This window comes from Xenopus laevis, chromosome 5L, assembly GCF_017654675.1.
Source record: "Xenopus laevis strain J_2021 chromosome 5L, Xenopus_laevis_v10.1, whole genome shotgun sequence".
Lineage (NCBI taxonomy): Eukaryota > Metazoa > Chordata > Amphibia > Anura > Pipidae > Xenopus > Xenopus laevis.
In genome coordinates this window covers 40,207,903-40,233,096 of record NC_054379.1, presented here as the reverse complement: position 1 = coordinate 40,233,096, position 25,194 = coordinate 40,207,903, and the positions used below count along the sequence as shown (strand labels likewise).

Sequence of the window (25,194 nt, the reverse complement as noted above, 5' to 3'; positions counted from 1 at the left end):
ACCATTTGCAATTCCTAGTTTGTTTGTCTAAATGAGGCAGAAGATATTGAGCATCCTAGGGGACACCCAAGTACCCACTCTCAAGAATACAGCATTCTAAGGGTAAAACTACACAAGAGACTTTGATCAGACTTTGTAGGTCAGATTTTATCTGATCTTGCCATGCAACACCACGGCTCTAAGGCTTCATTCTGGAGTGCAAAGACCTGGCCTGACAATGTCCGCACATTTTAAGTAATCCAACATGGTAACTCTTCTGAATAAAGTCTTATGGGTTATATTACTGGGGAGGACAGCTCTGGGGTCTTTAAGATTGTTTATTTATAAGTTTCTTGCAGTGTGTGTGGGTTCCAGAGCTATTTGGTGAAAATTACTGAAAAAGGGACAATTAAGTTAAGAAGTATTTGTCATCTTTAGGTGATTCATGGGCTCCTGTGTACTTTTATCTCAAAGGGTTTTCAATAACTGGGCTTCATGAATGTTTTCATACCTCTGCTCCATGCGATTAATATGCTATTAATATCCAACACTACAATATTTATGTTGCAAAATCCTAATTATACTCAATTATATGGAATTCCCCTGCATACCACATGTAAGGTAAAGATCCTGTGGTGCTGCTAGATCCTAGATACCCAGCCAGGTGTTGTGTGTAATTATAGACATGTATTCGTTTAGTGTGTGAAATGTAGATTCCACAATTTACCACAGTCAGATAAAAAGAGGCAACCGAGGTTCCCAGAGATGAAATTATTTATTGAAATTATCCAGCCCAGAGATAGCAAATGATACAGGGGTCCTTCAAAATGTGCCCAAAGGTTATATGTATAGGGTATAGTCCACAAAAGAGCTTTTCCTTATGCCCTTCATTCTACCACCTTCTTTTTCTCTCTCTCTCTCTTCCTTCCTTCACTTATGGGAGGACTCACCCTGGTGGTCTAGTGGGGGTGCGACGGGGATGCCGCCGCGTTCGTCTTTGTTGGCGCTGGCTCTTTAAATGTGCATTCTTCCGGGTTCACGCCACTCGGCTGTTTCCGAATTTATCAGGAAATTGCTGAATGGGAAGTCGTGAAAATTCAAATATTTAAAGGTCTGTGTAGTTTTATTTGCCCAATGTAAAGGTCTATTTATAATTCCTTTGTGTGATTCTTTGTGTATTTACTAGTTTTTTGACACTGCCTATTTTGACCAAGTCCTGTCTTTGGTATTTTGACCCGGCCTGTGACCTGATTACTATTCTGACTCCTGTTTTGTACTGCGCTGCCTGTTTGGTAAACTGACCCGGCTTGTGACCGCTATTACGCTACCGCCATCTGCTATTGTTCTGCTCAGCTCATCTGGTGTATTGACCCTATCTGTGACCCCGACTACGTTCTTGGTTCTCCCAATCAGTTTAATGTGCGGTTCCCTTGCTTACCTAGAACTATTCCCTGGGTCCTCTCATATGAAGACCTGGTGGCACCTGAGTATAAGAGGGCTACTCCTGAAGCCAAAGGTTGCTGCTACAGGCAGAAGACTGAGCTGTGACCGGGACCTAGGGGTTGTTCTAGGTTAGGGATACCAATCGTAACACCTTATCTCTTATCTTTCTTCCCTTATCTCTTTCTTCTCTCTTTCCTTCATAAAACCAGCCAAAACCAGCTACATTGTTATGACCAAAATGGGGAATGGTTCCGATTGGTTGCCGACAAGTTAAACAGGTATCTCAATCTTACTGTTTTAAAGGAACAGTAACATCAAAAAAAATTTTAAAAAAATTTGTTAATTTAGAACGAAATAAAAACAGCAAGACAAATTAAACTTTAAAATAGTAAAGCTTTTATTAAGAAATTACTTACAGTAACTCCACTTTTTATTTCGTTCTAAATTTTTGAATTTTTGTAAAAATGTTTTTGATGTTACTGTTCCTTTCAACCAGCTAATTTCTTAGATTCTTTTTACCAATAACAACTGTACAAAAAGTTCCTCTTTAAAAATGCAAAAGACCCTCTACAGATGGTTTCTCAGGGTATGTTGTTCTTAGACCACCACCTGTTAGCATATCAGTTAGGAATTAAAGCATCCTAGATGGACCTAACTTATTTTGCCTTTGATTAGACTACAGGATGGGTAATCCTTTAGGAAGAATCTAGAATTTGGGTCATAAAAACTGAAGTAGTCTACTACCTGACTATGGTTATAATCCTTTGCGTAGTCAGGAAGTAAATGAATTTATACAGCTGTCATTAGTGAATACCAATGTTTTGTGGTAAAACGTTAGGCCCAATATGTAAGTTGGTCCCATAAATATGACTACACTCCCCCACTTGGATCAGTTCTGCTCGGAATTCATCCACAACATATACAAACATTTTTAAATCAATGAATAACAGGATGCAATAACGTTATAAGGATTGTTAAATCAAAGCTCTTTCTAGAATTGCTACTAGAAGCGGTTACATATTATTTCTCCAGCTCTTTCTGTTCCCTTGTTTAGAATGAGTAAGGTATCCAATGCTATTGCTAGTGGCAGGAGGTATGGTGTATGCAGTGACGGACTGGCCCACAGGGATAACATGAAAACTCCCGGTGGGCCCAGGTGTCATTCGGCCCTTTTGCTTCTAAACATTTCACCTATTTCATGGTCATTCCCTATTCCTTTATGGGAATAAATAGGCTTAATAATGGAAGAATAGGGTATAGTATGTAGAGAAAAGAAACTAGGAGAATAAAGAGGTTGAATGAGGAGATGAGGTATAATAGTTTGGAAAGTGGGCCCTCAGCCTAAGGTTTTCTGGTGGGCCCCTGGCATCCTAGTCCGACACTGGGAGTATGTTATGAATTAGACAATGTTTGGATTCTCTCCTCAGTTGATATGTTCAGTCACCAGTGAGAAATATGCACCATCTCACTGTATGAGCCTTACTCAGCCTTTGCACAGAATTAGTGCAAGTCCTTATGCAGACAGTGGAACTATTCTGTCCACAAATTCCATTCTTTCCAGAGTTGGGGACTTTATGATTCAGGCAGGATTTTTGCCACTTCCATCACCAGAGCATTAGAGGTCACTATGGGAATCACACACACACACACACACACTTCTTTCAGTGGAGCAGAATCTCAGCCAGGTATATTACAGTGACAAATTCAAATGATCAGGGGGATAAATGGACTTTTACTAAGAAATGTTATTTAATGAGTCACAGTTACCTTGTACAGGTATGGGATCCAATATCCACAAAGCTCTGAGTTATGGGAAGGTCACCTCCCATAGACTCCATTTTATCCAAATAATCCAATTTTTAAAAAAAAAAAAAAGACTTCCCTTTTCTATGTAATAAAACCGTACCTTGTACTTGGCCCTAAAGATATAATTAATCCTTAATTGGAAGCAAATTCCGCCTATTGGGTATATTTTATGTTTAAAGGGAAACTATCGTGAAAATGAAAATTTAATATTAGAAATAAGAAACGTTCTAAATACAATCAATTAAAAATTCTGTATTCTGTAATCAAGTTTTTCTTCACTATCCCACTCTCAGCATCTGTTTCTCCTTATTCTGTCTTGATTCAGGAGTTGGGTGTCAGATGAATGATCCAATATATCTTATGGGGGCTCCTTTTGCCTAGAAGATGTATTAGAGCTCATTCTATTAAAATCCCCAGATATCATGTCTCTCTACATGCAGGATTTGTGCAAAAGGCAGTTATTTTTGTTAGATTTTGTTTGTACTGGAATCAGTTGTTTGAGTGAGCTCCAATACATCTGCTAGGAAAGGGAGCCCCCCTGTAAGATATATTGGATCATTCATCTGACACCCAACTGCTGCATGAAGACAGAATGAAGAGTAACAGATGCTGAGAGAGGAATAGTGAATATAAACTTGATTATTTCAGAAACAATGCAAAATTTTTAATTGATTGTATTTAGAACGTTTCCCACTTCAGTATGAGGATGCTTATATTAAATTTTCATTTTCTCTATAGTTCCCCTTTAAATGATTTTCTAGTAGACCTGGGGCATGAAGATCCAGATTACAGAAAGACCCATTATACGGAAAACTCAGGTCCATGGCATTCTGGATAACAGGTCCCATGTCTGTAATGCACTGGCTCTGTTTGGTGGCAATTTCTGACACAGAAAGGATTTAATCAACTTAAGTGTTCATTGGGGCAGATTTGCTAAAGGGCGAAGTGACTAACGATGAAGTGACTTCGCCTATTTACTAACGGGCGCAGGCGTGCGAAAGAGACGCTATTGATCATTCGCACTCTATCGCAGGCGATTTGTCGCTCTGGGACTTCCTCAATTTTTAGTGGAAACATTTTCTAAGTCCCAAAAAATGCTTGCGTCTATTCCTTTTTTCAGAGTGATAGCCTACAAAGGTTTCTAACATTTTTTTTTTTTGGGTTGCCGGGTTCCCCCCTACATTTTCTAACATATGGAACATTAACTATACACTGGGCTCATGTGTAGGGCATTATATTAACTCTATTTTATTTATTAAGATTCCCTGGACTTGTGTAATGTAATGTATTTGCTGCAACATATACGTCCATGTAACTTTATCATTTGCCGCCCTATGCAAATTAGATAACGCTAGCTCATCTTCGCTTTGATTGCCGAAGTAATAATAGCGAAAATTCACCAGCGGTCGGCGCCCTGGATGCAACTTTGCATTTTAGTGCATTTAGTTGTCCTAGAGAATTTACACCTGGCGAAAGTTGCGATGGCTGCGAAGCAGTTGCTGGCGAATTTTCGCCGGTTAGTGAATTTGCCCAATTGTCTGCACTTATCATGTCCTTGGCTAAAATAACAGTGGTTCACTGAAAGACATGTGGTTCCTCATGTGACTGTGACAACTGTACCTGGTGGTCTAGTGGGAGGGGATCTGCAGGGACGCCTGCCACGCTGCTCCTCTGGGCTGCAAAAGGGGAATAGTTAAGGCACCAGCGGCGCGCCGTTTCCTGATTTATTTACACATGCACTGGCGTGTGATATCAGCATGCAGTGGCGTGAAATTTAAAGGTATTTAGAGCCACAACGCACTTATTCACATTGCCCGTTATAGGAGTTTGTTCCTGGTGCTTCTGAGCATTTAGCTACTTTGTATTTTGATTCTTGATTCTTGTTGTGACCCCTGCCTGGCTTTTTGACTATTCTGACTTCTGGATCCTGACCCCTGCCTGAAATCCGACTACCTCTTCTGCTAAATCCCTCTGATTGACTTCCCTTTTGCCTGCCTGACTACGTTTGTACTCTGCCTGCCCTGACCCGGCCTGTTCTGACTACGATTCTGTTTCACGCCTTGTACTGTGACCTTCTGCCCAGAGACTTTGCTTACAGTTGTCTGTCCAGAACCCCTCGCCTTACACCTCTCGTTATTAAGACCTGGCGGCATCTGAGTAGCTGTTGGCTCCTCCCGAAGCCAAAGGCGGCTGCTACAGGCAGAAGCACGAGATGAGACCAGGGTGCTTGGCATCGGTTCTGGTTTTAGGGTGCCAACCGTTACAGTGTCATTGGATTAAGTTTGCCTCAGAACCATTTTTGAATATCGCCCCGTAAATATTAAAAGTATGGCTTCATAGGCACACTATATTATGCTTCACTGGCATACTGATAAAGCAAACATTGGTAATCATCTGGTGCACCTGAGTCCCTATTTCTCAAACTGAATATTCCTGTTATTTTTTCAAGGAATTCCCTTAAAAGTCATTTGCTAGCCTTACAGTTAGAGGGTATTTTTCAGAACCACGGTGAATATCAGATCTTTCTTTAGTCATAAACTGTATAACAATTACTGCCAGTTTTTCTGCTCTACCTTTTCTATGCCTCTGCCCTGCCAAAGAACTAGTATTATTATAGATATGTGCATGGCACTGCCTTGTCACTGTAGGACAAAATAAACAGGGCGTTCCATGAGATGTGTAAGTAATCCAAAAAGAATGTTTGCAGTGGAAGAGGAATAGATGGTAAGAGCAGGTGTGCCCAGTCCTGCTATTCAGGTTTTCTATATTCTGGACTCTGTATTGGTTTCTGGGTGTTCCCTTTGAAATGTTGGAACATTCCTGGGAGGTTTGGCAGATATAACACAATGTGATGGGAAAATATTCTGAGTTAAGACACTAAAAGGGACTCTATTGATGCTGGGCTTCCAAATCAGAAAGCAGTGTAATGTTTTGGATTGCAGAGATAAAAACTGGTAGAAATGGTGTTTTCCATGCAAGGTCAATGGTGACTTTTAGAGCTCTTCCCACACTGTAAATTCCTTAGTCTTTTTACTATATTGACAAAAGGAAATGAAGAGTCCCAGACCTGCCTTGCTCTCCTTAAGCTTCGCCATGTTACTCCCATTGCTTATGTCACCAGCATTCCACAAGGACCAGCCCTAAGCTTTATAGACCAGTGAGCTTAAATATGATCCTATCCTTGCCAATGATAAAATGTAATACGTACTACATTCACTAAAATAACATGATCACAGAGTAATGTAGTAAAATATTATACACTGTAATTTGACTGAATATTGAGATGTCGGTTTGCTGCCCTTTTTTGCTAGTCATGCCTCCTAATTACAGCTTCATTTGTTGTTTTAAAACACATAAGAATATGCCATACAAGCCTTTATGTGCTAAAAATTGGGATTTGCCTGTCTCCAGTTCTAGGTCATATCTTCATAGCGGTATCACCAATGTAACCTGTTAGTATATTGCCCCTGTGTGCTCACAAAGCCCTGTGGGGCAAGTTCAAGGTGGGAACAGTATGAGAGGAGCACTTCATTGTATGGAAGGAAGCCTCCCTGTGCCCAGAACATAGCACATGCTAAGCAACTCTGATTCCCTGTAAGTTAATGCTGGCTCAAAGAATAAAGCAAACTATCAGGTTGAACAGAGAGTGAAGTTGTATCTGTCTCTGATAAATCTCTTTTTTAATTTAAAGAATTGTGCTTGGGTCTACCCTTATTTAATACCTATTGAAATAATTATTTCTTCATTTATATTTATCAAAATTTGAATTGGTATAGTTATAGAGGTTTTTGAAACCACAAATAAACTCATTTTCTCAAAAACCGTGTATGTCTTGAAGGTTATTAAAAGATCTGAACAGAAAATGCACAAATGGAGAAAAACACTGATCCACTAAAAAAAAAACCCCCAGAAAACTTCAAAATATTTTAAGTTTTTTTGGGTTATTACTAGCAAAAAATCAAAAAATCTCAGAGCAGCTCCCATTGACTTATACAGAAACTTGACTGCTTTTATTTGGAGTTTTTACTTGAAGATTTTGATTTAGCTTTTTTTCATTGCTGTTTTTACACTTAATAAATCTCACATTTTGAGTTTTAGAGAAAAAAATTTTTTTTAGAGAAAATTATTTGATTAGTGGAAATAAATAGAAATTCAAATGTTAGTAAATAGGCTCCTAGGTGCTTTTACAAATGGAGACATAATATATATACCACACATGGACACTGACATATCGCCCAACATTTTGGAAATATAAGGGCATTGACAATTTTTTGACCTTGCGCATTTTTGTGACCACCCACCCAATTACCATGTCTGTTTTACACAATTTGGCAGGTTCTAAAAGTTTGAACACAATTTTGTGTTTTTTATGAATTATAGTTTTGTTAATGAAGGTGAATTGCCCTTTAAGCTGCAAGTCAGTTTTCCCAGGAGACCTGCTTATCTTAAATCGTTACACTTGTTGCTTTGCTTATCTTAAATTGTTACAAAAGTATCGATGTGCACCTGCCACGTATTCTGGGCTCTCTGTCAAAAGCAAACAAGGGAAAGTTGTGCTCACCACTATTTTTTAAAACCATTTGGCGGGGGTGCAATGAGGCCAATTAAGATTTAGAAACTTTGTATCTTTTACTGGCTGTTCAGTGCAGGAGATTAAAGAGAAAGTCGGAACATTTCAGTAACAATCCGGGACTGTGGGTTGAGCTGTCAAAATTGGGACTGTCCCGTGAAAAACGGGACAGTTGGGAGGTATCGAATGAGTTCAGCAGAATACCATGTGTTTGCACAGAAGATGCCAAATACTTCAGCATACATATCTCAACTCAGTCGTAATCAGCTCAGCAACTCAGTGGAAGACATTGGATTTTAAAGGGATAGTGTTGCCAGATCAGCAGGTTGCATGGTTAGTAAATAAGTCCCACTCAATATCCCATATACATGCTACCTACATTAGTAGATATGGGAATTAATTACTGATTAGCAAACTAGTATGTGTATCTCATGTTTGACAAGATCAACCCTGTAAGAGGATCACACAAAAAATATAATGCAGCAATGATCTCAATGCACCTTCATGGCACCATTGTATCCTTGGTTAAAGTAGTGATTATGCCATCTTATTGGCCATGCAGGATGTCTATTTTTATAGTTATCAGGTGATGATTTGGCAGGTCCAGCATACCCTCTTCCCCACCTTCAAGGTACCTCTTGGCTCTTGCAATAAGGACCCATGTTTTGGGGGGAGGGGTGAACGCGCAAAATGCTTGCATATAAAATTGGAAAGGGCACTTGGAACCTGCATAGAAGTCAATGGGACTGATTATCAAAAATTGAGCTGAAAAAATTGAGGAGAAAAAACCTGGATGCAAAAAAGTGTATCTTTTGAAATCTCGAATAGTCAGGATTTGTTAAATAAAAACTACAAAGTCACCAGAACAAGTTAGTGAGGTTGTATAGCAGTCCACTATGGGCCAAATTCACTGACCTCCGTAAATTGCCAGCTACGGCTTCGCTCACATCACAACACTTTGCCAGGCATAGATTCGCCAGGACAACGCTAATTCACTAAAATCCGAAGTTGCGTCCAGGGCGCCGAACTCTGGAGAAGTTGCGCTATCGTTACTGCGCTACACCAAGTGAAGTTTCACTAGCTTTGGCTAATTTGCATACGGCGGGAAGTTAAAGTAGAATGGACGTATATGTTGCAGCAAATACATTACACTACACAAGCCCGGGAAACCTTAATAAAATAAAATAGAGTTGTTATAATGCCCTACACATGAGCCCAGTGTATAGTTTATGTACCATATGTTAGGAAATGTAAGGGGAAAGCTGGGTACCCAAAAGAATTTTACCGACTTTTGCAGCCTATCACCCTGAAAAAACTAAAAGACACCAGCGTTTTTTGGGAACATTTTCAACTAAAAACTGAACTGGTCTGAGCTAGCGAAGGCAAGTCTGGTGGAACAGGTAACGTTCAGTAAAATGAGTATCTTAGTGAATTTGCGAAGTAACGCTCTTTCACCACAGCGAAACTTCGCTGGCGTAAGAGTAAGAAGTAGCGCTAGAGTCTATCTCCTTCGCTAGCGAAGTAACGCCCATTAGTAAATCAGTGAGGTACCAAAATGACGTCACGCTGGTGAATTTTCACTAATGTTAGTCACTTCACCCTTTAGTAAATTTTACCCTATTTTGGGATTCAGCAGAACCCTGAATCCTTTGTGAAAGATTCAGCTGAATACCGAACCAAATCTGAACCCTAATTTACATACATAGCAAATTAGGGTCAGGAAGGGTGAAAGAGAAGCAAGTGTGGTTACATTTTTTTTTACTTCCTTGAAAATTTGGATTCAGTTCTGCCTGGCACTTTGATGCGGCCGTCTCTAAATCCGGCAGAAAAATGCTAAATTCCAAAGCCAAACCCTTTGACAGTGAGTGCTTGGAGGAACTGAGAGGAGCCCGTTTCTCTAAACTTCCCAATAGATCCAGTAGTTCAAGTAAAGGTGGCCATACACGGAGAGATCCACTCGTTTGGCGATGTCGCCAAACGAGCGCATCTCTCCCCGATATGCCCACCTTGAGGTGGGCAATATCGGGCTAATCCGATCGTTGGCCCAAGGATCGGATCCTAACAAATGGTAACGGGCGGTCGGATCGCGGGACCGCATCAACGAACAGATGCGGCCGCGATCCAATGGGATTTTTAGTCCCATGCGATCAAGATCCTCGGCCTGATCTCGATCGGGGAAGCCCGTCGGGGGGCCCCATACACGGCCAAATAAGCTGCCGACTCTGTCTGTCGGCAGCTTTTATCGGCCTGTGTATGGCCACCTTAAGAAGAACAGAATCCTTGTGATCACTTTACACTAGATCTGACCATTCAAACAGCAGGCTGATCAGTCGGCCCCTTTAAAGCTGATATGTTTGGCCATTTAAAGCAAGTAAGCACAAACACCAGCTGCTCTTGGCATATGCAAAATTACTGCCCCCTAACTAGGGGGTTAGGGGGCAGTCCACGTCGCAATTGCGCTCTCTGCACTAGAAGAGCCAAATTTCCGAGTTGAAAAACGGAAATTCGGCACTTAATTACCAGGAGCGGCTTCTTTGCCACCCCTGGCAACCAGGGGCGCTGCTGCCTGAGGCAAGTGTCTCAACTCGACTCATTGGTGGAGTGCCGCTGGAGCGGCTGTAACACAGGGATAGTACAATAGCCTCTGTGTTTATGGCACATCATTTTTTGCTATTTAACACTTACCACACCCTCAGAAAGCAATGAAAAGTTTAACTGGCTTAGAGAATAATGCAAACAAAGCTGGTGACGTGCAGGATAACCTATAAACCACAATGAATCAGGAAACCCACAATACACCAGAGATGACTGCAATTTATTTGCCAATTTGGAAATCAAAATACATAAGTCATATGTACCTTATAAGAGCCAGTAAACAGTGACCTCATTGTCATACTGGATATCAAAATATAAACACGTCAGTACAAGATGCTTTGTGGCTACAACTGGCACTCTGTGGGCAGTGGAACACAGAATTCAATGCAGAGTCCATCAAGCTGAGCCCTCAATACATTGCTTATAGGTGTGACAGTTGTTCATAATATCTTGAGATATCTTTAAGTTTTTAATCATTATTCTATTAGCAGCTGTAATGGCAGCAGATGTGACCTAGTAGTCCCTTTTCAACTGTGATGATATTAAAGGAGAATGCTTCAATGCTTGAGACCTGGGGTTTTCCACATTTAAATGATTGGCCATCTCCCATAGGGCCCATTAAAAGCAAATAATACAAACGTTCTAAAAATAATTTCCTTTTTCTCTGTAATAATAAAACAGTAGCTCGTACTTGATAGTAACTAAACTGCATTAATCCATATCAGCGTCAAAACAATCCTACTGGGTGTATTTCATGTTTAAATGTATCTTAGTAGGCTTACGTAATGGTGGAAACATCCCTTATCCAGAAAACTCCAGGTCCCAAGCATTTCGGCTATTAGATCGCATACCTGTACAGGTATGGGACCCGTTACCTGGAATCCTGTTCTCCAGAAAGCTCAGAATAATGGAAAGGCTGTCTCCTATAGACTCCATTTTATCCAAATAATCCAGATTTTTTTTTAAATGATTTCTTTTTCTCTGTACAGGTATTGGATCCGTTATCCAGAAACCCATTATCCAGAAAGCTCAGAATTACAGAATGGCCACAAAAATTATTTCCTTTTTCTCTGTAATAATAAAACAGTAGCTTGTACATGAATCAAATTAAGATATAATTAATCCTTATTGGAAGCAAAACCAGCCTATTGGGTTTCTTTAATGTTTACATGATTTTTGAGTAGACTTAAGGTGAAGATCCAAATTGTGGAAAGATCCATTATCCAGAAAACCCCAGGTCCCGAGCATTCTGGATTACAGGTCCCATACCTGTTATAATAAAACAGTAACGTGTACTTGATCCCAACTAAGACATAATTAATCATTATTGGAAGCAAACCCAGCCTATTGTGTTTATTTAATGCTTATGGGATTTTCTACAAGACAAGGTATAAAGATCCAAATGACAGAAAGACCCATTACCTGGAAAATCCCAGTTCCAGAGCATTCTGGATAACAGGTCCCATACCTGTACTAGGATAAAAGGAAATCAGTTTTAAAACTGATTTAGAATTATATACTAAAAATGGACTCTATAGGAGATGGCATTCATGTAGCTAGGAGCTTTCTGCATAGTGGGTTTCCAGATAAAGGATCCCATACACGTAATAATAGTAATAATAGTAGTTTAATTTATTTCCAGAAATTGTAAATGGAATTAGTTCTTGACATTCATTCCGATTTGTCATCTTACGTTTAAGCAGGTTGTCAAACAGAGGCAGTTGATAACTTATCTATGTACCATAGAAATCACATGGAAATCAAGGCATATTATCTAATTTGGCATCAGTACAGTTTACATGAAAAATATGCTAATGTACTTCAAAATTAAAGTTTTTTAAGCACATGAAGGGATGGCTGTACATGGGGTGCTTTGGAGATGTCAATTGGATTGGACCCCTTCCATTTCCAGTTCAGCCTAAAGCACTGATGATAAATATACACCTTGTCTCAGCCACCCACTGAATAAACTTGGCGATTTGCTAGCCTGGAGCTAACATGTTACAGAATAGCCTGGAGCTAACATGTTACAGAATAGCCTGCAGCTAACATGTTACAGAATAGCCTGGAGCTAACATGTTACAGAATAGCCTGGAGCTAACATGTTACAGAATAGCCTGGAGCTAACATGTTACAGAATAGCCTGGAGCTAACATGTTACAGAAGCCTAACACAGAATTTTAATGCATTCTATAGCAAGAGTATACACTGTGTACAGTAATACAGGAGTTACATTTTTATATGGTTTTACAAAACATACACAATAATAGATGGACTGGTTGCAGGTCTCATTAATAAAATAAGAATAGAGTTAAATGAGAAAAATAATGAATTCCCTAGGGGGTGGGCAAGTCAAGATACACCCACCAGTGATGCTAGTGCTCTTGTTTGGCTCTCCACGTCTTTACCAAACATACCAGCCCAGAGTATCACCTTTATATTAACTTTTAGTATGATGTAAACAGTGATCCCCAACCAGTAGCTCATGAGCAACATGTTGCTCTCCAACCCCTTGGATGTTTCTTCCAGTGGTCTCAAAGCAGGAGCTTATTTTTGAATTTGAGGCTTGGAGGCAAGTTTTGGTTGTATAAAAACCAGTTGCACTAACAAACAGAGCCTCAATGTAGGTTGACAATCCACATAGGGTCTACCAAGTACCCAATCACAGCCCTTATTTGGCACCCCAAGAAAATTTTTCATGCTAGTGTTGCTCCCCAACCTTTTACTTCTGAATGTTACTCATCGGTTGGGGATCCCTGATGTAGAGAGTGATATTCTTATAAAGTTTGCAATTGGTTTTCATTTTATATTATTTGTGGTTTTTGAGTTATTTAGCTTTTTATTCAGAAGCTCTGCAGTTTGCAATATTAGCTGTCAGGTTGCTTAGGGTCCAAATTACACTAGCAACCATGCCTTAAAGGAGAGAGAAAGGTTAAAACTAAATAAGCTGTATCTGAAAGGTCTATATAAATACACTAGTAAACCCTCAAAGTAATGCTGCTCTGAATCCTCTGTCAAAAGAAAAAACACATTTATTTCCTTCTTTTTTGTACACATGGGCTTCTGTATCAGACTTCCTGTTTTCAGCTCAAATCTCCAGGGCTTGGGCTTGAGCATGCTCAGTTTTCTCCTTTCCCCCTCCCTCCCAGCTGTAATCTGAGCCCAGAGCTATGAGTGAGCAGAGAGAGACTCATGCAGGAAATGATGTCACAGCAAGCTAATATGGCAGCTGTTATACTAAACAAACAGAGACAGTGTCTAGAGTTGTTTATTCAGGTATGGAAAAGCATTGTAAAGAATAAAAAAAGTGTTCTAGCTTGCACAGTTGTGGCTAATCTATTGGCAATAAACTGCCTTGGTAGCTTTCCTTCTCCTTTAAGTTAAAGGAGAACTAAACCCTAAAAATGAATAGGGCTAAAAAATGCCATGTTTTATATACTGAACTTATTGCACCAGCCTAAAGTTTCAGCTTGTCAATAGCAGCAATGATCCAGGACTTCAAACTTGTCAAAGGGGGTCACCAACTTAGAAAGTGTCTGTGACACTCACATGTGGGCTCTGATCAGCTGTTGAGAAGCTAAGCTTAGGGGTCCTCAAAAATTATCAAGCAGAAAATTAGGTTTTCTGTAATATAAACTGATGCAACAGGGGTGATTATTAAATTCTGATGCGAGTTGCACTGGTTTATGTGCTGCCATGTAGTAATTATCCATATTAATTACTAATCAGTCTTATATTGTGACATTTCTATTCTATGTGTACTGTATATTGTGAGTGGGTCTCTAAGCTCAATAAATGACAGCAGCACAGAGCATGTGCAGTGAATCAGCAGAAAAGAAGATGGGGAGCTACTGGGGCATCTTTGGAGACACAGATCTTCCCGACTAAAGGGCTGTGGTTGCCTTGGGCTGGTACAGAAGCACAAAACATAATGTAAAACATTTCTTGCGACTTCTTTAGTTTATCTTTCCTTGTCCTTTAAATGAGAGACTGGAATATGAATAGGAGAGGCCTGAATAGAAAGATGAGTTATAAAAAGTAACAATAAATGTGTATTACAGAGCATTTGTTTTTTAGATGGAGCCAGTGAACCCCATTTGAAAGCTGGAAAGAGTCTGAAGAAATAATTCAAGAACTATGAAAAAGAAAAAATGAAGCCAATTGAAAAGTTGTTTAGAATTAGTGATTTCTCACCAAGGAAGGGCAATTGGGTCCTGAAACATTTGATTGTGTGTAAAGTGTCTTCAGCATCAGGTAATAAATATGGGATCACTCATTTTGCTGAATGCTTTCAGGTACTGGTCTCCAAATTGTCACGTGTAAATTTTTGTACTGCACATGCTACTAGACATCAGGAGACAATGAAATTGAATGAATAATGTTCAAAGAGCATCAGATGTTCATACAGCACAGGCCCTGCTGGTATTTCTTGCTTTCATAAACATGCATTTCATAAAGGAGACCATGCATCAGAAAAGATCTTTAGTTCCAGATTCCTAATCCTCCTGCACATATATAGAATGTATCATTTTGGTGCCTGCATGGAAGGTTCCATGGGACTGCAATAAATGCCATGGTGCTTTGGTTATTTGTTTATGTAACAGAGAGTACATCCAATGGGAGCACTAGGACTAAGAAAAGATTTGTATTTACATATATTCAAAGTGGAATGCAGATTGTTATTATTAAAACATACTGGCACTTACCTGTAATTTGTCCCAGGAGCTGTAACAATTAATACATATTCATCCCAAATCTCAACCTAACCAACCTACAAATTGGACTTTCAGGTGAGCAGAGACAACACCAATTCTCACCTTAACTGGCCTTTGGTTTAAGCCTCTCTACTACTCCAAACACCCATAAGGGGCCAGCAATGCAGTCTGGGAACCACTGATATAATGAGGGCCATGGGGGTTGCAAGGTACTTTTGAGCCTGGTATTACCCTGACAAAATTCTGCATCTTGTGCCTTATTTTTAATATGCTCTAGTACAGCTTGCACCGACCATAGACACAAGTGTTAATGACTCATGCACAGGTCCTACAGGACGTGATAATGAGCCCTAAAGGGTACAGAAAGTGTATTTATTCCTCACTATCTATAAAGAACCCTAGATAGTTTTCTGGTCTAAGGATCGGCAAAAAGGAAAAGGGAGAGTTCAGCTAATATCCTTTGTAGGAAAGCTATATTGCAAGTGACCCCATTATTAAATCACAGACAAAAGAGTAAAAAGTTGTGGGTGTATGCCCCAGCTTTGTGTACCATCCATTATTCATATACATCTATGGGGTCTGGGGTTTGACAGATAAAGCATCTTTCTATAATTTGGATATCCATCAAATCATTTAAACATTAAAGGGATACTGTCACAGGAAAATATGTTGTTTCCAAAACACATCAGTTAATAGTGCTGCTCCAGCAGAATTCTGCACTGAAATCCATTTCTCAAAAGAGCAAACAGATTTTTTTATATTCAATTTTGAAATCTGACATGGGGCTAGAGATATCAGTTTCCCAGCTGCCCCAGTCATTCCACACAAAAATTAGAGCGCTCACCTGTTACTCCATCAACCTTTTCAGGTATCTGGTGCTAAACAGCATACAAGGCCCCCTGCGAAGAGCCAGTACAATTGCAACAAAGTCCAAAGTAGCTGTAGCACACAATCCAGTTTTGTCAATGCAAAAAGTGACTTTTATTGGCTCATTGCAAACTTCAAAAACACGGCAACGTTTCGGGCCGCACAGGGCCCTTTCTCAAGCCCAGCTGCCCCAGTCATGGCACTTTCGGATGGAACTACTTTCTGGCAGGCTGTCATTTCTCCTACTTAATGTAACAATCAGTCTCAATGGGACTTGGCTTTTACTATTAAGTGCTGTTCTTAGATCTTCCAGGCAGCTGTTATCTTGTATTAGAGAGCTGCTATCTCGTTACCTTTCCATTGTTCTGTTAGGCTGCTGGGGGGGGAAGGGAGGGTGTGATATCACTTGCAGTACAGCAGTAAAGAGTGATTGAAGTTTATCAGAGCACAAGTCACATGACTGGGGACAGCTGGGAAATTGACAATATGTCTAGCCCCATGTCAGATTTCAAAATTAAATATAAAAAAAATCTGTTTGCTCTTTTGAAAAACGGATTCAGTGCAGAAGTCTGCTGGGGCAGCACTATTAACTGATGTGTTTTGAAAAAAACATGTTTTCCCATGACAGTACCCCTTATTTATTAAGGATCGAGTTGTGTTTTACATAAAAATTCGAGTTGATTTTTTGGTCAAAATTCACATTTTCGGGTAAAAAGAAAAAACTATATTTTTCAAGATTTATTGTACCCCGACCCTGGAAATAGCTCAAATCCAAAAATACACAAAACCTCGAGGTCATATAGGAGTCAATGGCAGAGGTCCCTTGAACCATTTAAAGATGTTAATAGCCTTCATGTTGTTTTTTTCAGAGGGTTTTGCCCAAAATTTTAACAATTTGAGTGATTTGAGTATTTTCCTGTCAAAAACTTGATAAATTGGAGTTTTCGGGTCATTAACCTCAAACTTGCTGATTCAAGTTTTTTTTTTAAATTAAGAAACCATTTGAGTTGTGAGTTCATTCGAGGTATAAGAAAACTCCAACAATCAAACCCCTTAAATAAACCCAATAGGATTGTTTTGCCACCAATTTGGATTTATGCAGCTTAGTACCATCAAGTACAAGCTATTGTTCTATTACAGACAAAGAAAACATTTAAAGAATATAATTATTAGCTTGAATTGACTCTTTAAAAGATGGTCTTCCTATAATTCACAGATTTCTGGATAATTGATTTCTGGATGACAGATCCCGCACCTGTACAATACAAGATTTCCCATTCCCTCATAGATGTGCAATTACAAGATTTATCCACAAATTCAGGAGGGGAAATGGTTCGGAAACAGTTTATTTGCTTGTACATGTTGTATGAATCATTCACAATATTTCTTTACTCTTGGTTTATAAATAGCCTTTAAGAAATTCTAATTGCGTCAGTTTGTGTCATTCCTCTGATTACTAAAGGTTTTATTGTAAGCATTTGCATAAAAATGTTATTGTGGCCATAAAGGACATGACCATAAATCAAAAGAGGTTTCATGTTTTCTCTTGCTTAACACTGGTGTGAAAAGGTCTTTACTACTTCAGCCATTTGTCCATGTGTGTTCTCTATGGCTGGATAAGTTGTATGGGTCAGTTGTGAGTATTGCACCAAAGCAGGGTACAGATATAGGATCCGTTATCCAGAAAGCAACAAATTACAGGACGGCCATCTCCCCTAAACTTCATTTTTAATCAAATAATTCAAATTTTAAAACCCGATTTCCTTTTTCTCTGTAATAATACATCAATATCTTGTACTTGATCCCAAAAATATATAATTCATTCTTATTGGAGGTAAAACAGTGCTATTGGGTTTAATCAATATTTACATGATTCATAGTTTAATAGACTTGTATTGGAGATCCAAATTACTGAATTAATCCATTATCCAGAAAACCCTAGGTCCCGAGCATTCTGGATAACAGGTCCCATACAAGTACAAGGCAAATGTGACTAATTAAATTTCACTGACAATAGCATTCTGGAATTCCCTGTTCTGTTCCTTTTGTTAAATGAGTGATACTTTACTTTTTAGCAGCTTTTTTATTTTAATCACACTTTCCTTTGGAAATGGTATTATTGTGCTTGGCATTAAATTAAATATAATTTTATATAATTTGTGGTTCACGTATATGCAATTACTAATTCAATTATTATACTTACCTTGTAATCACTTAGGTTCATGTATAATTGAGATGCAGTGTAAAGTCACACATAAGGGCTAGTTATAGCACCATTAAAACATAACTACCTGTAGTACCAAAGGGCAGCAGACCAGTTGAGGTATGGTAAGTATATTACACTCATGTGTATTATGCTTCAGCTCTATATTATCGGTTAGAGAGACAAATATACACAGCCAGAGACTGCTGCAGTTTGTTATTTTGCTCACTGGATATAGTAGACTCTTGTCTGTTATATCTGAGTTTTGATTTGGTATAGACATGGTGTATGTATGTATGTATGTATGTATGTATGTATAGGGCCCTATATACGGCCCTAAGGTGGGTCGAAACGTTGGACACAGATTGAATGCAATGAATGTGACTTTATTCATCTAAATAATTTGGAGTGCGGTTCTAGGTTCTGGTTCTTCAAACGCAGAGTGTGCAAATAAATATTTGAAATTTGTGATTTTTGCCATATTTAAAAAGCTCTTATAGACATTTGCAGTGTGAAAAACAAATTCGCAAATCTGTTTGCACACTCTTATTAAGCTTTATAAATATAACCAGGTGCAGGGCAAAGTTTATGAATGAGCTCCTTTGTGTTTTAGCAGCACACCAGCTTGCTTATTTATAAAAAAAACCCTGAATGTAAAAAACTCAAATGTTAAAAACTGAAAAAAAAAATCGAATAGTCGAATTGATCAAGTTATTGGTGAAAAAAAACCTTGAATATCTCAAATTGATTCAACCACAAAAAAAAAACCCAAACATCATAAAGGCTACAAACATCATCAAATAGTTCAAGGGACCTCTGCCATTGACTTCTACATGACCTTGACACGTTTTAGCTGGGTTTTTTATTCGGATTCTGGCTTTTTGCAGCTTCTGGGCATTATAAATCTCGAAAAATTCAAGTTTTTTTTTTAATTCCAAAAATTTAAAATTTTTACTGAAACTACCCCAGAAAAACTAAAATTTTTCAGGAAAAACACAACTTGATCTTTAATAAACAAGCCCCTACATGTTCTGTACACTGATGCGCAACAATGTTTGCCCATTACTGTGCATAGAGCTTGCTCCTAGTGCAGGGCCATCATAAGAAATCACAGTGCTTGTACAACAACATTTTCTGGGACCTGCTCACCCACCTCCTGGGCCCCACCTCCCCTCACACCACAGTAAAAACAGACACGAGTGCATGCATGCTAAAACAGTAAAAACACTGGGTAAAAACCCCATTGGTGGTCAGGGCCCCCTCTACAAGTTAAAAGTAAAACATTGGTGACCAGGGCCCTCCCCCCTCCCTACAGGTTAAAAAAACCCATTGGAGACCAGAGCCCTCCCATAAAAGCTTTTTTTAAAATGTATTATTTATTTTTTTGGTGGCCAGGGGTTTAGAAAAAACAAAACAAAAAAAAACATTGCTATTCAGTGGAACTTACCTTTAATGTTTGGTGGGTGGTTTTATTCTTTTCTCCTCAGCGATGGCTTCTCCCTCTTCAGCGGGAGGTATTCTTCAACTACCTTCAGTGCATTCAGCTCCCTTCAGACGCTACTTTGGCAACTCAAGGGGGACACGGGTAATCCCCCTTAAAACCTTGAAAGCCACCAGGCCAAGGACGACTGTCCCCCCTGATGGTGGCCCTGTCCTGGTGTTCCTTTACATGAGCCCTTAGGGAATACTTTTAAGGCAAATGCCTTCCTGCCGGCTAGAATGTAAATCGCCGGCGGGATGGCACTCAGAGTGCTTCATTTTCCGAAGTCGTCAGAAGTTTCCATGTGAGGCAACTTCGGCGACTTCAGAAAATGAAGTGCTCCAAGTGCCATCCCGCTGGCGACTTACATTCTAGCCGGCGGGAAGGCATTGTGTGGAGTTTAGTTGCCGAAGAAGAGGCGATTTGTCGCTGGAGCAACTAATCTCCCCCAAATAGCATCATGTACCTCTACCCTTAAACTAGTAGCATAAATAAAGGCTACTCGCAAGAGTTATACAATAGGGCAAAATGCTCAGAGGTGTCTGGGTCACTGTAATAAAAAAGAAATGTGGAGATGACAGGAGGCACCATTACATTTTTCTGTATATAGGTTACATTCCTGACTAGTAACTAACTAATAAGAATCTGCCGTCTAGGTCATCACTCAACTTATTTTCCTTCCTTTCAATAAAAAAAGACTAATAACTCTCAAAAAAAACTATTTATTAACACCAGATTTTCATCAAAATACAATTTAGAAAAACATAAAAACAATGATTAAAGAACATTTGAGCATTACACGGAAACCCCAGTTTGAGGTCATAATGACACAGAAGACTTCTTTGCCGCACCAAGGAAATCATACGTTATCTCAGATACATCAAATGGCTTGTGAAGGTTGTCAGGAGACAGCAGGAAGTGAAGGCTCCCGTTTTTCTCACGGTTTTGTCGGAGGAACTCAGCGATCACTTTCCACCGGGCAGCCTCTGTTTCATCTTCCGCCCATTTGGATTCCTGCAGAAATGTTGATTCCAGGAGAGGGTAGGCAATGTTGTGATAGACACTGATGAAGGCATTTTTCATGAACTCTTTGTCCCTCTAAAGAAGACAGACGTTTGGACAGCGTCAAGCAATGTTGTCAACACTGTCACTGCAATAACTGTAGAGCAAATCTGAGCATATGTTTGTGTTGTTCAAAGGGGAACTGAATCCTAAAATAGAGTTTGGCTAGAAATGTTGTATATTATATACTGACTTTACTGTACCAGCCAGTATGTTCAGCAGCTCTATTAGTGTTGCCACCTGGGAACTTCACTCCACTAAGCTGAAATATTGAAGGATTAAAATATGTATATATATATATATATATATATATATAATTACCAGGGCATGTCAGGCTCTATGAACCTGTTCAAAACAGGACTTCTGAGCAGACAATACAATGAGCATGTTTGTCTGTATCTACTTCAAATATTACATCATGGTCTCCTGAGTGATTTCAAAACTTGAAGATGTGCTAACATGGTAGGCCATAGGGTTATTCCGTTTGCACCTCATGCATGAGATGACTGTCCGAGTTTTGACTGTCCGAGTTTTGACTGTCTGGGTCAAAACTGGCTGCCTGGTTTTACATATGACGAAATCCGAATGGGACTCTCAATGACTGACGCAGCAATCGGCCAATTGAGTGCACATAGCCAAAAGGTGCCAACCCTAAGCCCTATAATGATCCAGGCCTTTAAAGGACAAGGAAAGGCAAAACATAAATAGCTTTCTATCCTAAGTCTGGTGGACTTAAAACTTACTGAACGTTTTGAAAGTTGTCTCCCTGGTGTCATGTAGAAGCAACATCGCTCTCAGAAGACTGCAGCATGTGACTCGGGTGACGTCACACATTTTGCAGGCATCAAAATTTCGGTGTAAAGGCCTTTTTCTCTATGATGATGATGACGCGCATGCAAATCTGGCTATGCGTGCGTCATCATTGACCCTTACGCACGAGCATTATTTTCTTAATTATACTGGGGACAGCAAACTGTCAGCATCAAGCGCTTGCGGTGCGCAGCGAGGGGACAATACATTTATACACAGTAATTTATACACTTAGTAATGAACGCAACGTCAGTAGTGACGCTCTCCTGAGGTCAAGGCCTTTTTTTCCCGTGCATGAGCAAGAAGGGGAAAGAGGCAAAGGAAGCTTTCACTACTTTACAAACATGGCAGCTGCATGATTGAAAATGCGAGACAAACAAGAACAGGGATTTTACGCGATTAGATTGGCATAGGTGAGTTAAAATTATAGTGATTTAGGAGGTCTTGAGGAGTACATTAGAGGGAGGTAGGTCATGATTTTTGCCTTTCCTTCCCCTTTTAAAGTTGTCCCCAGCAGCTCTCAGTCTTGCTAAACTGACGTTTGTGTGCCACAGAATATTTATCTGGGCTGCTCTTAATCAACTAAACTTAGGGGTCCGTGGAAACAATCAAAATATGAGCAGAAAGTACATTTGTCATAGTAGCTTCTAGGTTTCTATGTTTCCATGTAATGTGAATCTAAATTAATGAAAGCGGCGGTTCACATTCCAACACTTTTCAGTTCCTTTTTATTTTCCAGATAGTTCACCAAAAATAAGGACTTTTTTTCAATTACTTTCTGTTATTTATTTGTGCCTCACGAGGAAACTTTGGGCAACTTCAGAAAGCCGAAGCGATCTGAGTGCTGTCCCTTCGGCGATTCACATTCTAGCCAGCGGGAAGGCATTTTGGGGAGATCAGTCGTCTGAAGAAGAGATTTGTCACTGGGCGACACACTTTCTGAAACAGCTGTGGGAGGGGGTCACAGACTCTTTAAACTGTTTTAAATTGATACATTAGTTCAAACATTTCTTATCTTTGACTGTGCCGAGCAGAATGCCTGAGTTTCATTAGAGGCAGCTGTTGGAATTGATACAATAGTTGCTAATATTCCAGAGATGCTGCTGAGAAATGTAGCACATTGTAACAGTTCAGAATCTGCTCCTGAATTACTGAGCTGCCAGACTGAAACACCAGAGACATGAACATTCAACCTAAACTTCACTAATGGAAAAGAGTAAAAAATATAAAACATGGAAAGCAATTAAAAAAAAAAAAAAGTACGTCTGGTGAATCTGGTGAATCAATCTGAAAACAACTGAACTGAAAAAAAAAGTGTTTGGAAGGTGAACAACCCCTTTAAGATTATTTTAATATCGTATAAAAACAGAATTTTGTGCAGCAGTCTCTAAGCTCAGGTTACTGCAGTAGCCCAGAGAATGTGCCACATTTTGAATTAAAAAAGAAAACGGAAGAAGATGGGGAGCTACTGGAGTAGTCTTCAAAGGCACATAAGGGTGACCTTGTGCTGGTGTGGAAACCTAAAACATTAGGGGGGTTATTAACTAAACTCCCAATGCCGAAAATATGAAGAAAAAATATTTAGTATAAAATCAGAATTTTATAAAAATCTGAGTTTTCGGGTGGAAATTCTGATAAATTCGTAAACTTCGTATTTTTCAAGATTTTTTTGGTCTGAGTTATTTTTTCCAGAAAATATTGAGATAAATAACCCATTAGGTGTTGAGCTTTAGTTCTCCTGTAAGAAATAACACTTTGATCAAAGTTTGAAAACAGAGTTTGCTACATTCTGAAACAGGCAAATGCTCTATCTCTGTTTAGTTTTATGGAATGTTTAGGTTCTTATTTTTCATTGGGGGACAGAGATAGTTCTCCCGTTAATAAACATGTCCTCTAAGGGTCAGGGCACACGCTCAGATTCGGGGGGAGATTAGTCGCCTATCGACAAATCTTCTTTGGAGCGACTAATCTCCCCGAACTGCCTCCCGCCAGGTAGAATGTAAATGGACAGTGGGATGGCACTTGATCTATTCGTTTTCCAAAGTCGCCCAAAGTTGCCTCACGAGGAAACTTCGGAAAGGTGGAGCTCCAAGTGCCATCCCGCTGGCAATTTTTACTCCAGCGGGTGGGAGGTAGTTCGGGGGACTTAGTTGGCCTGAAGAAGACGAGATTTGTCGACTAATCTCCCCGAATCTGAGCATGTGCCCTGACCCTAAAAATCCCATAGAAATTAACAGAAAAAGGGGAAAATACGCTCAAACTAACAAACCGTGACAAGCTTTATTTCACCCTCACCCCAAATGTGTTCATATACATTATTTTTATGGACCAACCGGAATTATGATTTTATCTAAAGATGAATGAGCCTCATAATATACAAGTCAAATGGGATATATTCTGTTAAACTTCCACCTTCCGTCTAATGACTAATTAACCATAAGTAATTTCCATATAACTCTTGTGGTGGAGAACATTTACCTCCTCAGAGAATCCATCTCTGGTATTACAAAAAAAAAAAAAAACAACTAAAGCAACTACGAAAGTAATTGTGACGGCTTAGTTTTTACCTTTTCTGATCTTTTCATGGAGTTTTCTTTCTCTGCCCATCCACTCTAAAATTCAGCATGAAAAAAAGTATTGAAAAATCATTAACAATGCTTATTTATGGGTTTTTTTTTTTTTTTGCAGCAACTGTATATAGTACAGCTATGGAATCAGTTATCCGGAAACCTGTTATCCAGAAAGCACCAAATTATGGCAAGGCCCCAAAGATTCCATTTTAACCAATTAATTCAAAATTTTAAAAATGATTTCCTTTTTCTCTGTAATAATAAAACAGTACCTTGTACTTGATCCAAACCAATATATAATTAATCCTTATTGGAGGCAAAACCAGCCTATTGGGTTTTTTTAATGTTTAAATTATTTTCTAGTAGACTTAAGGTCTACTACATTGGTTACAGGTTGTAAAAACAGGCATTCGTGCTTTATTCACTTTTAACACATGTAATCGCTGACAAGCAGAAACCCTTCCCATTAAAATGCCATTCCAGGATTTAGAAAGCCTTAAAAAAGCTATTTAGCTTTATGTGTCAAACAAAGCCACTGTGAACATGTGACTGTAGGAATACAAGGGCTAGCAAGCCCATTGGAGGACTTCAAGTATTTGCTGTGTCGCTGTAATACTTTGAAGCATATACAGAAAAAACTCATATATCCCATAAGTACTGTGGCTCTACTACATACCCCTTTGATGTTTAACCAGTATTTATTTGTAACTTTAAAACTGCTTTTAAGTGCTAGAACCAAACAGGATTGTTCACTGATTTTTCATAGAAAACCTCTCTTTGTCCCAAATTAAATAAAGACTTTACATTAATGTAATCACTATTTACAATACTTCACATTGCCTCATTATTTTTAGATTTCTTGGTTTTAGGATAGAACCGTGCATAAAGTTTACTGGCTGATAGATGTGATGAATAACTGAAGTATAAAATCTTGTTCACAGTACAGCTATGGGATTTCTTATCCAGAAAGCTCCAAATTACGGAAAGGCTGTCACTCTTAGACTCCATTATAATCAAATAATTTAACATTTTTAAAATGATTTCCGTTTTCTCTGTAATAATAAAACATTACCTTGTATTTGATCCCAACTAAG

At 39.1% G+C, this 25,194-nt stretch overlaps 1 protein-coding gene across 1 annotated transcript in view; it reads right to left on the bottom strand.

Annotated features, from left to right (window-relative positions):
- Window positions 1-20,360: 20,360 nt before the first annotated feature.
- The window catches only part of nphp1.L (nephronophthisis 1 (juvenile) L homeolog), a gene marked incomplete at its 5' end in the record, with an annotated part of 44,451 nt that continues 39,617 nt past the window's right edge, over window positions 20,361-25,194 (bottom strand). Inside the window, 2 exon segments of the mRNA NM_001091731.1 lie at window positions 20,361-20,756; window positions 24,098-24,142. Of these exon segments, the coding sequence (NP_001085200.1) occupies window positions 20,478-20,756; window positions 24,098-24,142 (324 nt within the window). The 3' untranslated portion in view covers window positions 20,361-20,477.